At 50.7% G+C, this 14,615-nt stretch overlaps 1 protein-coding gene across 1 annotated transcript in view; it reads right to left on the bottom strand.

Moving 5' to 3' along the window:
• Positions 1-14,615, bottom strand: part of rpgrip1l (RPGRIP1 like) — a 60,658-nt gene that overhangs the window by 30,603 nt on the left and 15,440 nt on the right. The window contains exons 8-15 of the mRNA XM_035396390.1: positions 13,942-14,088; positions 13,348-13,421; positions 11,433-11,572; positions 8,699-8,805; positions 8,196-8,246; positions 6,953-7,132; positions 3,119-3,236; positions 605-1,057 (exon numbers count right to left, since the gene is read on the bottom strand). Coding sequence (XP_035252281.1) covers positions 605-1,057; positions 3,119-3,236; positions 6,953-7,132; positions 8,196-8,246; positions 8,699-8,805; positions 11,433-11,572; positions 13,348-13,421; positions 13,942-14,088 — 1,270 coding nt within the window. The remainder of the gene's footprint in view (positions 1-604; positions 1,058-3,118; positions 3,237-6,952; positions 7,133-8,195; positions 8,247-8,698; positions 8,806-11,432; positions 11,573-13,347; positions 13,422-13,941; positions 14,089-14,615) is intronic.

The following is a 14,615-nucleotide window of genomic DNA, read 5'->3' as shown; positions in this document are numbered from 1 at the left end:
ACAAAAAAAATGTAAAATGATAAACCGAGTACAATGACGATAAAAAAAGAAATATCCACCAGGGAAAAAATGCTATATTTCACACAGCAGCTGTTAATTAGAAACAAGCCACTACGTACAAGAGCTCTGCGAGGGCGTAGAGATTTAATCACAAACTGTGGCCGCCAGACGCAACTCGTTTTTACCATTTTAACAGTCAGCATTACATCAGGGTAACAGGACGAATGTACAGCAGCGTGTGAACTCACGGTAGTGTGCGAGGACTCGAGCGTTAATAATGCACAGTCCCTTTACGTAATACTGCAACTGGACGCTGGACCCACAGTGGCTACTTAATTATTAAACAGCATTTCATTTTTTAACAAAAATGCTGCTTCCAAATGAAGAAACACTAAAAACCTGTCAGGGATATGAAGGGGACAGACATTTTTAGCACTGCTTGTGTAACTTCAAACTGCTAATCACCTACTGCTCCTGGTATAACTTAAGGGGAAATGCCTGGAGAGCACTATGACCACAGAAAAAGAACAACGTAACCCCAGCATCTGTATTTAACATGTCCAAAACGAAGAGGAAGGCCGCGGCGTTCTGGAGCCTCGCTCACCGACCAGCTGCGCCGTGCCGTACACCTTGCCGCCGTGGTCCAGGAGCTGGTGCAGGCGGAGCCGGGCGGCGGCCACCGTCCGGTAGTCCAGCCCGCGGGCCAGCTGCATCTCCAGGGCGACGGCGCCGCGCTGCAGGTGGTGCAGGAAGCAGTCGTCCACGCGCACGGCGTACTGCGCGGTGAAGCCGTAGGCTGGGCCGGCGCCCCGCGCCACCGGCGTGGCCTGCAGCTGGAAGTCGTAGAAGCCGAAGGTGCAGAAGGTGGAGGGCTCCGGGTCCCCCAGGGCCTCCAGCGCCGCCGCCGACAGGCCGGCCCGCGCCACGTGGATCTCCAGCAGGTTCTCGCCGCGCTCCAGGCGCACCGTCTCGTCGAACTCGTCCGCCGCGTCCTCGTCCGTCACCTCCGCCCGGAACACGTGCGTCTTGGTGCCGTAGGCGACGTCTTTCAATTGGGCTGTTGGGAAGGTCGGATCGGTGACAAGAACGTACTTCGTTAGGCATTCCCAAAAAATTAAAAAAAAAAAAAAACGGGCAAGACAACACAGAGCCACAGGACATTTTACGAGGGACTATTGCTTCATACAGACTGAGTGTTAGCGTTTAGCATAGTGAGGCACAGTAAAACATTTTACAAGGCCCATTCTGCGGTAAATATGAAGATCAATAAAGCTGCTAGAAGCATTTATACAAGCGGAGCCATTTATAGGCCCAGGCAGATGCTATGAAACTTGTTGACAAGAAGAATCTAAAAACTGCCACTCCATGTAGATGAGAAAATATTGCAGTTACAGAACTCTCTCTCCTACATAATCCATACTGAGCCTGTCTCCGTAGGGTCAACTCAGCCTTCCACACATTTCAAGCAGCTGCAACGGGCGATTGCTGTCATTCTGCCAGGAAGCACTGGAACACTTTGGCACGCTCGTGAAACGCAGTTATTTAACAATACGCCACGCTGAACCACAGCACTGGCGTTTTGCGTAAATGTGAAAATGAGCAGTTACCCTATCTCAACCACAGTGGGATCTGAGAAGACCTTTAAGTCTCCTTTACAATTCCACAGGGCCTGGGTTGCTGTGCAGAGGGGTGCAGAGGAACCAAATGAAGTGCAAAAGGTTCCCCGCACAGCGAGCTTCTGATTATCCTACGCTCAGGGTACGGTGCGGGCTGGAAGTGAGGGCCTGAGGCCTGACGTGCTCGTGTTGGCACGCGTGCGCCCGGCAACGCGGGCACCAGATGTCTTTAAAGGGCCGATGACAAAAAGAGTTCTGACTGGACGGAGGGCCCACGTTCCAGAACTGCGGCAGCCAGCGCGCAAACCGGCGCGAGTTAGCGAGCCACGAAGTCCCTTAAAAGCAAAAATTACACCCATTTAAACCTGTCTTTACACGTCACCCGGAACAAAAAAAAAAACCCCCCCGCCTCATACCTCCAATTTACAGCGGAGGGGAAAACCAAAAGCACGGCATGTGCTTGTCATTACGAAGATTCTCTTCTTCCATTGATGAGAGCAGCATGTAAATCGGAGGGGAGCAGACCCTCTGTTTAGTGTGCATTTACACGATGCTGGATGTGTGCCAGGGGGGGGTTTCTCTTCATCCAAACAATGTGTGTTATCGGGAAAACAGCCACGAGGAACCAGCCAGCCTTCCCACACGCCGGTTTGGCATGCAGTACATTCGGTGCGGTACATGCGTTTATAAGAATACCAGAAAATCACGCTACGTTAAATTCATGGGTTAAAACAGAACGTTGATTCTGATTCAGCCCTTGATTCAGATTCAAATATGAATTACGCAAGATTATTTCGCACGAGGCAGATGAATCCAGCGAACGCGGCGTCGAGTTGTCAGCCGAGCACAATGCAGCGGTTAGCTGAGCTCAAATCTGCAGACATACGGCTCAGATTATGAGCCATTTAAACCTATTACATGTGACGCGCTCTGAGGACCGAAGGCCACCGTGAGCGCGAACCAGGGTGCATTGTGGGACGCAGCTGTCTGCGGGAGCGGGTGGCGATGGGCCTCCACGACGAAGCCACTCTGGAATGCTTCCTGTCAAACGCCGCTTTAATTTTTTAACCCTAACTGAACAAACCAAACCAAAAACAACGCTTGTTAGAGCTGCAACAAATACCCCAAAAGCTCATGTTCACGGTCCCAGGCTTTGTAACTAGTGTCAGAAGACATTTTGCTCTTGCACATACACCGTGCTCCCCCTTGGCTATTAAAGTCTTCCTACAACAGCGTTCCCATGTAAATTCGGCAGCCAACCGCAGGGACGTTAAACAAAGGGACACAAAATGAACATCTCAGGGGTAGTGAAATGCACCAGTTAGAAGTAACACACGACACAACAAATCACAAGCGTGCCCTTGCACTGATAAAACATCAACGTCGAGGTAAACAAGAGTTCTTTTTTTTTTAACGTTCTCTCAGGACAATTTCAGCTCTGAAGCGTTCTCTCCCTTTGAGGGAAATGGCCTTGTAAGTGGGCAGCCGGGCTTCTGACATACCTTCCAGTTTGCCGATGCGGGCCGCCCGCATGTCGAGCAGCTGGGCCAGGCTCTCCAGTTTCAGCTCGTACTCCAGCTTAATGTCTTCCATCTTTCGGGTCACGGCCTCCACCTCCGTCTGAAGAGCAGGGGGGGGGGGGGGGGGGGGGGGGGAATGAAGGGATTAGGGGAGGAACACCTGCGTCCTCCGAGCGCCCCGACCGCTCGACGGGCCGCGCCGGACGCCGCCGAAACACGCCGGAGCGAACGCGCCGCGGCGGAAAAGCCCCCGCGTAGCCGTCCGCTCCTCGCAGGACAGAAAGGCCGCTCTGAGCGACCTGGCGACCTCTCCGTGGGCCAGCAGTGTCACGCCAGCAACGTCGCTGCGGCTCAGATGCGGGGGGGGGGGGGTTTGGGGGGGCGGGGGTGACGCCAGGTGATACGTCAAAGCGAATCGGACTTGGGTACAGAATATCAGGAGCACATGTGGGAACCCAAACTGCACCCCCCCATCCCCTCTCCTTTTTTTCCCCCGACCGTCCTCTTAAACAATCAGCCGTCGGACACGTACTACTGCCAACACGTGTGGGGGGAAACACAAAGGACATGTTCTGCGATGTTTGATCCCGGCGTTCAGACCGTAAGATGGCCTGACCCCTCCTTCAGACGGACCTCGTTGTGCAACTTCACAGAGCTCTCTCTCTCTCCCTCCCACTGAGTTTAAAGAGAAAAACCTACAGGACCTGTTCTGTTTTCCACATCTGGTGCTGAAGTCGAGCTGGGAGCATGCAGTTATTGTAAAAGGCTACGGTTTCTCCTCTGAATTTCTTTTATTCTTTACCATAAATTGCATTTAGCTGTGTCCCTGAATACAGCCATCCTGTTGAGGCTCACGTAATAATGCAGTAGCCCGGCCAAATTGCTAACAGGCTCTAATCATAAATTAAGATTTCTTTTTTTGTATGGTCTTCGCTTTTCAAAAGGTTTTCCACGTATTTTTTTGTACACGCAACTTCAAGGCATCTTGGAAGATTATTACCCTCCATCTTTTTCGTCAATTAGTATCCAGGCAACAAGGCAAATAGTTTATATATCAGAAGGACTGTAGGAATAAAATCTGCACGGTATACATGGTACAGCAGCTTTGGAAGAACATAGACTGCATGTGTTCTCTCTGAAAGGTTCACTTCAAATCAGGGAATGTGTTACTCTGATGTGTCAGGGAACTGGCGTTAAGTGTAAAAAGGAACAGTCTACCTGGGAGGGTCGTATTTTACTTGCTATTTTCCACATTTGTGAAGGGTCTTAAACCCCTCCCAGAGCTACGAGGCATGAGATGTAGAACAGAAGGGGGAAATGCTTAATCATTTAACCAATATCTCACATCGTTCATCAATATCAAAATCAAAACCGTTTTAAAAAATCTGCCAAATATGTAAAAACAAAGCAAAAAAGACATGAAAAATGTTCTTTCTGTAAAGCTCCAGCTTTAAAGGCACAGTGTTGTCAAGTCACCAAGACCAATTCTGCGCAATACTGCGAAGAGGAAGTGGCCCATTTCAGCTCTTTTCCGGAGACAAACGCGGGCTCTGTGTACTAAACAGCTGACCGGGCTCTGCAGAACAGAACAACTGATTCTGGATGGATTAAAACATGTACAGCATTCCCGCGTGGATACTGCTGTTCTACATGCATTGATTTTGATTCAGTCTCAGGCTCTCGAGAACCAGGCAGGACTATTAGACACCACATCCCCTCAAAAGCATTTACTTTCTCATCATCGCTGGAAACGCACCAAACCTCAGGGACGCTGCGGACAGAAAGAGTCCCTGTCCTCCCCCGGTTTATAAACCCGCTCACACGGTAATAATAAGTGGCAAATGAAACCGGAGAGGACAGGACGAGCCATTCCAGAGCACTGGGCCTGACACCTGCTTCCAATCACCCCGGCAACCTCCGAGAGGTCGGTGACTAGGCCTCGATGTGCCGCGACGTGCGCCACGATGTGTGGGGGAGAAACGCCGCACACGCGTGCGCTGGGCTCTAACGCGCAGGGGAAGCGCCATTTTAAGCCCCGCCCACTCTGTCACCGCGGCGACACGCCACGCTCACTCGATCGATCGGACGCGTGGCACGGCGTGGCAGCTGCGGCAGCGGGCAGGCGCGTGCCCTGCCCGCGGTTAGAGCCGCTTCGCCGCGTGACGGGCGTGGCACCGGCGGCTTCCCGGGGCCTACGCCACTCTTGGCAGACCCCGCCCCGCCCCGACGACTCGCTGCCAATGCAAGCTGGAGCTGTTTATCCCGCGATCCAATCAGAAAAGAGTGCATTTGGTTCACAGGAACATAAACACAACCCAAATTAACTCAACGTCTGAAAAGCTCTGGGCATGAGGCGGCCGCAAAATAAAACAACAAATTTAATTCTTTTTTTTTTCTTTCTTTTTTTACGCCCCCCCCCCCCCCCCCCCCCCCCGCCCCCCGACCCCCCCACCCCGGCTGCTCAGGGAAACGCGTTTGCGACTCAACGACTGACAGCCTGAGCAAACGAAGCAGAACACAGGAGAATAAATTAAAAGATTCCCAGGCCAGACCCCCGTGTCCCTGATTCACAGCACTGCCTTATCCTCCCTGGCTGTACACCAGAGTGGGCTGGTAATAAAGAGGAATATGCCAAACTGACAATGTTTTCTCCCCAGAAAACACGCATTTATTACAATTTCCCTCAAATCATGGCCCGAAAAGCACGGCGGTGTGAGCCACATAAAAGAGAGAAGAAAGGAGGGAAAAAAACCAAAGGAATATGAAATGGGCCCTTTATGAATCCCTGTATGTAACGCTGCCATCGTCCCTCAGGAGTCCCTCATAATAGAGGTATCTATATATGGATGTGCTACATTATGGACAAAGTCCCTTTAATGTTCTTGTCAGCGAGAGAACAGCTGGAAAGAAGATAAAATGCTTAACCACTACGCTGGAGTTTAAGCATTAACACAAAACCGGCCGTATGTCGGATAATTACTTTCTGCTTAACGCACGGGCGAAATCCTTAATTTCTTTCTTCTTTCAAACAATTTCAAATCGACGGGGATACAAAGAGCGCTGTCGAGTTTCAGAGTCTATTTGGGAAGACGCCGCCTCGCGCCCGCGGCTGAGCGTCCCAGCTCAGAAAGCGAAAGCGGCAGCTGAGTGGCAGACGCACGCGCGGCGGTGATGGGTAAATGGCAGTCAGGAGACTGCCGGGCTCTTCGGTGGCAAACGTCTGTTTTTACTCAGGTGTGTTTAATTTGTATCAGCTGCTGCCACCTCTCATCACAGGTCCACGCTGACGGGAGACGCACGAGAGATGGGGGGGGGGGAAATGGTGGGGGAAAAAAAGGGACCTGTACTCGCTGACAGTTTTCCCAAAAGAAACATCCAACAGAGCGAAGACTCCATAAGCCCATCTCGTGTGCCGTTCAATATCCAGAAAATTTAATTACACACCATAAAATATTAATCTGACCCAGATGAAGGGGGCGAAAAAATCTTTTCCATTTTTTTTTTTTTAATAGATAATTTGAGGTTATTTACACATGATAAATGGGCCTTTAATAAGTCCCAGGCTCACTGTACGAGAATACCGTTCCTCTTCTTCGCAGGCTCACCAGTACAGACACCAGGGTTTACATCATTTGATGGATGAGGAAGCCCTAACAAACAGAAAAAGAAAACGCTAAATGGACGCGTTTGAGATTCCCTCTCTCTCTCTCTCTCTGTGGCTGCAGCTGATGAGGTTGAAGGGTGCGGGTGGGGCGACGCGGGGGGTAGCGGACGGACGGCGGCGTCGCTGCGCTGCGCTGCGCGGTGCGGCGCTACCTGGTAGTCCTTGTTGATCCTGTGCTGCATGATCAGCATGTTCCGGGTCTTCTCCAGCTCCTGGACCGTCTCCGCCTGCGTGGCCTGCAGGTCCCGCACGGAGCGCTCCAGGTCCCGCTGCACCTCCTCCTCCGCCTTCTCCAGGAAGCTCAGGTCCTTGTTCTTCTGCGTGTTTCGAACCTGTGAAGAGAGAGGAAAGTGAGGACCCTGCTCCTTACCCCAAGTCCTGCACCGAGCCAAGAAAGACCTGTCACGTCAGTACGTTGTTTTTGATAAACAAACACAAACACAAATTGCAAAATGTACATTGAAAATCTGCTTCTGAGCACTTTGAGCTTCACACTCAAAAAGTAGGAGACAATGCACAAACTCTGCTGTTTAAGTGTCATGCCATGCTCAGAACTCAGAGCACAGACATGTTCTATAGTCGTCCATTAGATGGCTGACTTGCACAACAAAAACTGCCTGCCAGAAAAAAAAAATGGTTTGGACCGCAGTTCAGAAAGAGGCAATAGCACATCTCATCATAAAACACAAGAGTAAGGGAGTATCTGACATCTCAGAGGTCAGGGAGAGGTTTCCTGCTACCACAGAATAAGCGCTCCTAAAATGAGGACACCCTCAACGTCTAAGACATCCATCTTAAAGAAGAAAAGGCACAGATTCGCTGTGTCCTACATGCCCAACCCGCACACAGCCCTTTAAACTGGGCCCTGCTAAAACAGTAACCGGTTCAGAGTGTAGCTGTTTACACCACCACTCAGCACGCAGAGTCTCATTTCTGTCTCTGAGACGTTTGCGCCTCACATCTCCTTGTTTCCCAGCGTCAGGAGGGAGGCCAGACCAGGCAAAGGACAGCTCATTATTATTGCAAAGACAAAAGAACCGGAAAAAAAAGGCAGAGCGGCGAACACAGGGGTCTGGAGTAATTCACTTTGGTGGCAGTAATGAAATATGTACAGAGCCAAAATAAATCTCATCCCTCCCAACCCTCTCCCCTCTTCCCCGGTGCTCTCACCATATTAATAAGCTGACATTTGCACATGTATGAGCAGTGAGCGTCAGCCACTTAAGGGCACACAAATGAGCGGGCCGGGCTGAAATGGCAGCCGGTGTACCGGGGGCAGCGGCAGGGTCACCCCGATATTAAAATGACAGCGCGGGCTCCGATCGGCGAGGGAGGGGGGTGGGGGTGGGGGTTGGGTGGGGGTGGTCTGGGGGTTTTTCGGCGTTTCGGAATTACCTTTATAAGCATGAGTGCCTCGCTCAGTTCAGCCATGTCCATATCGCTCTCCTGAAATTAAAAACAATCGGGGGGGGGGACAGAGGGGACGCCCGCGCGCAAAATGAATCCTGGAAGACGCGCCGAAAATAACAGGGATTCGCTCTGAACACGGAGGCTCTTCCTGGAACGCCATGAATAAGTAAATGTCGGCCGTACTCTCTGCATTTTCCTCCCTTTCCTGCTGCTTTTGCTTTTAAGATGCATACTGTATCATGCATAAAACATCGGCAAATACACTTATCGACACAGAAAAAGACCAATGAATGATTAAAGAAAAACTGACACACACAAGACACACACACACATGCACACACAAAAAACCCCTACAGAAGATAAGAGAAATAAACATACACATAAATCTCGAGGCGTCCTCAGTGGGATAGCAAAACTTGAGATGAATGTGTGTGTTTAGCACTGCGGTGCACCGCCACACGAATCTCTGTTGCCGTGCCGCGATTTACCTTGGTGAAGAACTTCATGCGATCTTTTATTTCATCCAGCTGCTGCTTCTGCTCCAGGAAGCGCAGCTGTAGATCTTGATTCTGCTGCGACAGCCTTTCATTCAGATCTGAAACGGTAACGCGGATCACGTTAGGGGTGCGTTCAGCGCCTGTGCGCACGGGGGCCCGTGTGTAATTAGCTCATTGCTCTCGCGCGATTTTAATGCGACGGAGAGGACAGGCGGCTCGGCCGGGGGAACTCAGGGTCCCGGTTTCGGCCCGACAGCGTGGCCGCGTCCGGGGAGAGGAGGACAGGGGCAGGGGCCGGGCCCAGAGGGGGTCGTTCCAGTGAGCGGAGACGGTCCGTCAGGCCGCGGGACCGGTGTCACCTGGGCGTCTGGTCTTCGGAGGGAAGACCACCCGGACGGGAGAGCCCGCGGCGTTATGGGCTGTCTCCAGACCTCATTATCCCCGGGAGCCCTTTTGACATGCACGGATAATTAACCCCGGCCCCGCCCTGTTTCCCATGGCACCCGATACCTGCCCGCAGCGCAAGCCTGGCGGGGACACAATGACGACAAAGTCACCGAGCCGGCCCGGTTCCCCTTTCAGCCTGGCGCCCCTCGCCTACGGGCCACCCAGACTCACAGCAGTGTCATATTAAAGCGGGACGTCCCTTCTATGAAGAGGAAAAAAAATAAAATCCCAAAAGAGTTTCGGATAGTGTGAATGTGACTGTGACTGGTGATCTGGTGCTAATCTCTGAAGTCATTTATCTGCCTAATGACTCCGTCTTGTTGCCCCCATTTAAGACACACGCAGCTGCACTGTCACCACCGCATCCAGAGACAAGAGCTGCAGCCAACAGCTGACTGCGTTGCTGACACGCGCGCACACACACGCGCGCACCCACAAAGAGCGTCCCCTCAGAAACGAGGGGCAAAATTAGGCATGACTGTGTGAGCGTGTACCACATGTCAATTGAAAGCACACTACATTATAATTACTTCATGGTGGTAAATCCACGGAGAGAACACTCCCCCCCCCTCGTTAAATTTAGCCTCCCTCTGGTTGTCAGATATAAAGATGACATTTTTAGATCCTTTGATTAAAATGACAGTATGATGACAGTTTGACTTCAGTCGATTCTTAAGTTCCAACTGCTGCCCACCTTCTTCAGAGAGAGAGAGAGAGAGAGAGAGAGACTTCAAAAAATACCCAATGAGCTCATATGAAACAGACCAATCTTGCGGAGCGGATAATTGTGTTTATGGAAGGGGTGGGAATGTCACATATGGACCGGGCCTAGAAATCTCCAGTTCCAGCACCAGGACTGTCTGTGAACTTGGGAATCAAAAACGGAATATTTCTGTACACAATGGAGAACATTTTCTGGCTGAGTACTTACAATTACGGTCACATTTACACACCAAGAAACAACAAACAGAAAACCCCCGACATGAAAAGACTCCGAAATCCTTAAGATACTGAGACAGACGTGAGTAACACACAGAAGGCTGCTAACCGGCCGTTGGTCTGACAGATTTGTTTTGGATTTGTTCGTGCCACGCGACATGCTGGAGGACTGGAGGAATGGGATTTCGGCTGCGAGAGTGAACAAACACACTGATAGGCTGTGGGATATTAGTCAGCCTCGCACAGCTGACGTGAATCAGTTCAAATGCGATGCCAAGAGAAACACAGCTCTGCCGAGGGTACTGGAGGGAACATCACAATGGCGTCTCTGTAAAAAACAGGCCTCCGGGAGTATTACCCATGGACCTGAGGCCAGGAGAGGCCGAACCGGGCAGTGAGACAGGCCGGAAGCCACTGCGATCTGCAGAGAATGGGAATCCGGCCGTCCGGACGACACGGAGACCAGGGAAAACAGGCCGAACGCACGTCTGCCCAGCTCCCAAAGCATTCTGGGAGCAGGAGTGGAGACGTCCGAGCAGCCTAAGGCCATGTCGCAAGGTGCCACAGCCACTGGAAAGACCGGCCATTTCTGCCTTCCCTAAAGACACAGACTGGGCAAGAAGGCTCCGCCCCTTTTCCGTGTCACTCGGTACGGGGGCGTGTGTGGGTAACATGCGATTTATGTCACGTTCGTCTTAACCAATCGCCCGGTTCAGTTCTGCTCTGGTACGGCTCTTTTTTCTGACCACAGGCCTCGGACTGTTGATCCAAGCAGAACGAACAAGTTCTGTAATTGACGGGCAAGCGTCGGAGTCAAACGCTGGATTTTTTTTCCCCCGTGACCACACCACAGCGAGGAACATTTCGAGCTGCTGCGAACACAAAGCCCACCTCAGCATGTGGGAACAGCGGCGTTCCGTATCGCAATCTTATTTTCAAATCAAACTTCCTTGATCAACGTCATGTCACCATATCAAACGCGCAAAAAAGGCTCTCTGCTCTGCGGCTTTGGTGCCTGCCAGTGCGGTTACTCCATTCAGGACGACTGTTGCTGCGGTTGTTGGCTGAGGAGGTAGGAGAGCAAGGGGTTAAGAATGAAAAATGGCCAACGATAGCAGCAGAATGTACCAGTTTCACTTTTCAGGAATGTCCAACCTTAGCCAAACATTAAGGCTTGGAGAACTATGGGCAGCGTTGGGACATAGTATGTGGTTGAAGTCATATCACCGTTCTGCCAATAAATGGGATTAGGTCGTCTCTGAATGTACATCGCGGAGGTGTAATCCACGGGTCTGCTGTAAAGCGTCAGTGACAGGGGAAGGGTGGCACCGGCGTCTACCTCTCTCCGTCTTGATCTTGTCCAGGATCTCGTTTTTGTCTGTGAGGTCGGACTTGAGCGCCACCTCCAGCTGGGCGACCTGCAGCCTGAGCTGCTGCTCCCTGGTCTTCCACTTCTGCTCCTGGGACACGTCGAAAGCGCTGCGGGACAGGGCAAGGGGGTTGGGGGGGTGGGTGGAGGGCAACAACAACAAAAAAACACCCGCGATGAGATAACGTGTGGCACGGACTATAAAAAGTCCTCAACAGCAGAAAATAACAATTACAGAAGGGAAAAAAAGGGGGGGGGTGGGGGTGGAGAAAAGAAAAGAAAACGGCAAGCGTTTGGTGTGTGAGAGAGCGCTGTCATCATGTGTGAGGAATTAGCCAAACACACGCGGCCCTGCTCCCTCTGCAGCCCAGGCGCCGCGCTTGGGGTGCGGTTTGGGAACATGAAAGCCTCTGTGGGACGAGCAGGAGGGCTGGCCCTGATTTGGAGCTCCGTGGCCAGGGAACCTGGCAGCGTGCGGCTGAGTGTGGGATGGGACGGGTGGGGGGCGGGGGTGAGGGGAGGGGGGAGGAATGCGGTTGCATATTCCAGCGGGGAGAGAGAGCGGTCCTAAACAAACCCAAGCAACAGGCTGCTGACAAAACCATTCTTTCCGCATACAGACGCAGAGAGCAGGGCAGACCCCATACCCCCCCCGCCCCCCCCCCCCGAGCCCTGGGGGGGCTGTGGGATTGGGCTGGGAAGCTTGGCCAAGCCGTGGGACAGGGCCCAAAGTCACAGCAACTGTCAGGCTGGCAGTGCTATCCCACATTTGGCTCAGGCACAATCAAAGCAGCCTTTGTATTTCTATTGCAACCGATTAAAAGTATAAATATACAACATGTACAGCTGAGATGTTACACTGGGTCAGCTCGCTCTCCAGGGCTGGGATGAAAAGCAGAAAAGGGCCAAAAGTTCCTTTTGCAAGGACTTCATGAGACTTGAGCAGCAATGCTTTTTATAATTTGTCCAATTATTTATACTTCTATATTTTCCTCAATAACTGGACACCTATTGACGAAAGCAAGATTAATTTTTCAGATGAGCCTTTCACAACTTTCTAGAACTCCTAGGACCAATTTCCCCCCAGAGAATATAAACCCACTTTACTTCACAAGGTTTTCCACATACATTTCTTCACTTGTACTTTATTTATGATGTGATGGAATATGGTATCATCCATCGCTCATGCACATATTCTTTTTGTACCTTACAGCCCCAGCACATCTCCACAAGGATACATTCTAAAAAACTACAGTAATAAGGCGACATTCTAAAAGACTACATTCTAAAGACTACAGTACTAAAAAACTACAGTACTAAAAGACTACATTCTAAAGACTACATTCTAAAAGACTACAGTACTAAAAGACTACATTCTAAAAGACTACATTCTAAAGACTACAGTACTAAAAGACTACATTCTAAAAACTACAGTACTAAAAAACTACATTCTAAAAGACTACAGTACTAAAAGACGACATTCTAAAAAAATTACATTCTAATGCACAAAGGGTCTCTTCATTAGAAGTTTACAGTTTAATGTCAGACATACTGAGCAGCAGCCTTCATATGATAAATAATGATAAATATGCGCATGTTGCTGAACGCATGTCAGCCCTTAGAGGTTTTTGTGTGTGCATGTGTGTGTTTGAGCTAAATCACAGACAATCTGGATTGAACCTTACCGCTTATTTTCTTTTGACATGAAGTCATTACAATACATATGTGCTAACAAGCCATTAGCCATTATATCTGTTTCACCGGGCAAGGTTAAAACACCCACATCTTTGCCTGGGCTGCACTGCCTTACTGAAGACGAGACGAAGACGAAACCTGATGTAATCGTGTGAGTAAAGGTAGGGCAGTTAGGGTCCTTATCCAGTACCTGTTGAACAGCTTGTCACAATTCTCCTTCAGCAGCTCCCTCTCCTTCTCCAGGTCCTGGATGCGCTCCTGCAACTGAGAAGATCACAACATGGCAACCGCACCAGGTCACGCCCACACATCAGGGATCTCAGCACAATGCCCTCTAGACACAAATCCCCACACCACCATCTGTTGCACTGCAACCACCTCCAAACTGTCAACACAAGAGCTGTTCTGCTCCTGAGGAGACTCGGTCTTCTGGCCATCATTCTGCTGCTTGCATTCTGAACTGAATCAGGCTCAAAACAGACTCATAATTTTATTAATAATAATAATAATAATAATAATAATAAATTGATTTTATATAGCGCTTTTCATGAACTCAAAGACGCACATTTTAACAGACCCTGTTATTTTCTGCTCTTTAGCAGATAAGAGCAGGCCAGAGAGGAGCTCTGGGAGGTAAACCAGGTCTAGGATGGAGAGAGAAAGGAAGAGAGAGATGCAGGGGGTAAAACATGAGGCTGGAATGTATCCCAGCTCTCATCCCTGCTCCGTGCCCTGGGGGTGGTGGGGGGGTGTTTGGGGGTGTTTTGGGGGGGGTAGCCCTTACCTCTTCCACGCGCCGCTGCGCCACAGAGCTGCTCTGAAGCTGCTTCTCCAGGCCCAGGCTCCTCAGGCGCTCCTCTTTCAGCTGGCCGCTCAGCTCGTCCACTTTGGCCAGCAGGGCGTCGTGGCTGGCCTTCAGGGTCTTCTGGCTCTGCAGAGAACAGCACGGACAGCTTCAGACATCGCCACATTGAATCCCACAGTGTCACCGTAAGATTCAGTCCCACACAGGACACCACCAACAGCTTCAGACATCGCTACATTGAATCCCACAGTGCCAGCTTCAGACACCGTAAGATTCAGTCCCGCACAGGACACCACCAACAGCTTCAGACACTGTCAGATTCAGTCCCACACCGACAGCTTCAGACACCGGCAGATTCAGTCCCACACCAACAGCTTCAGACACTGTCAGATTCAGTCCCACACCAACAGCTTCAGACGCCGCTAGAGTCAGTCCCACAAATTCAGTCCCACAGCCCCCCCCAGCCCCCCGCCCCCCACACACACACACACTTTGAAATATTTAAACACTTAAACACTATAAAGATGCATGAACATAATTGCTATTTTTAAGATTAACAGGGGTTCATTTAGTGCCTAAGAATCGGTACACACATGAAAACGAAAAAAGGACAGGTCATAAACTGAAGACATGAAAAGGGCTTCCATGGACTG

The sequence above is a fragment of the Anguilla anguilla genome, chromosome 16 (assembly GCF_013347855.1).
Source record: "Anguilla anguilla isolate fAngAng1 chromosome 16, fAngAng1.pri, whole genome shotgun sequence".
Classification (NCBI taxonomy): Eukaryota; Metazoa; Chordata; class Actinopteri; order Anguilliformes; family Anguillidae; genus Anguilla; species Anguilla anguilla.
This window is presented reverse-complemented; position numbering and strand designations above follow the sequence as displayed.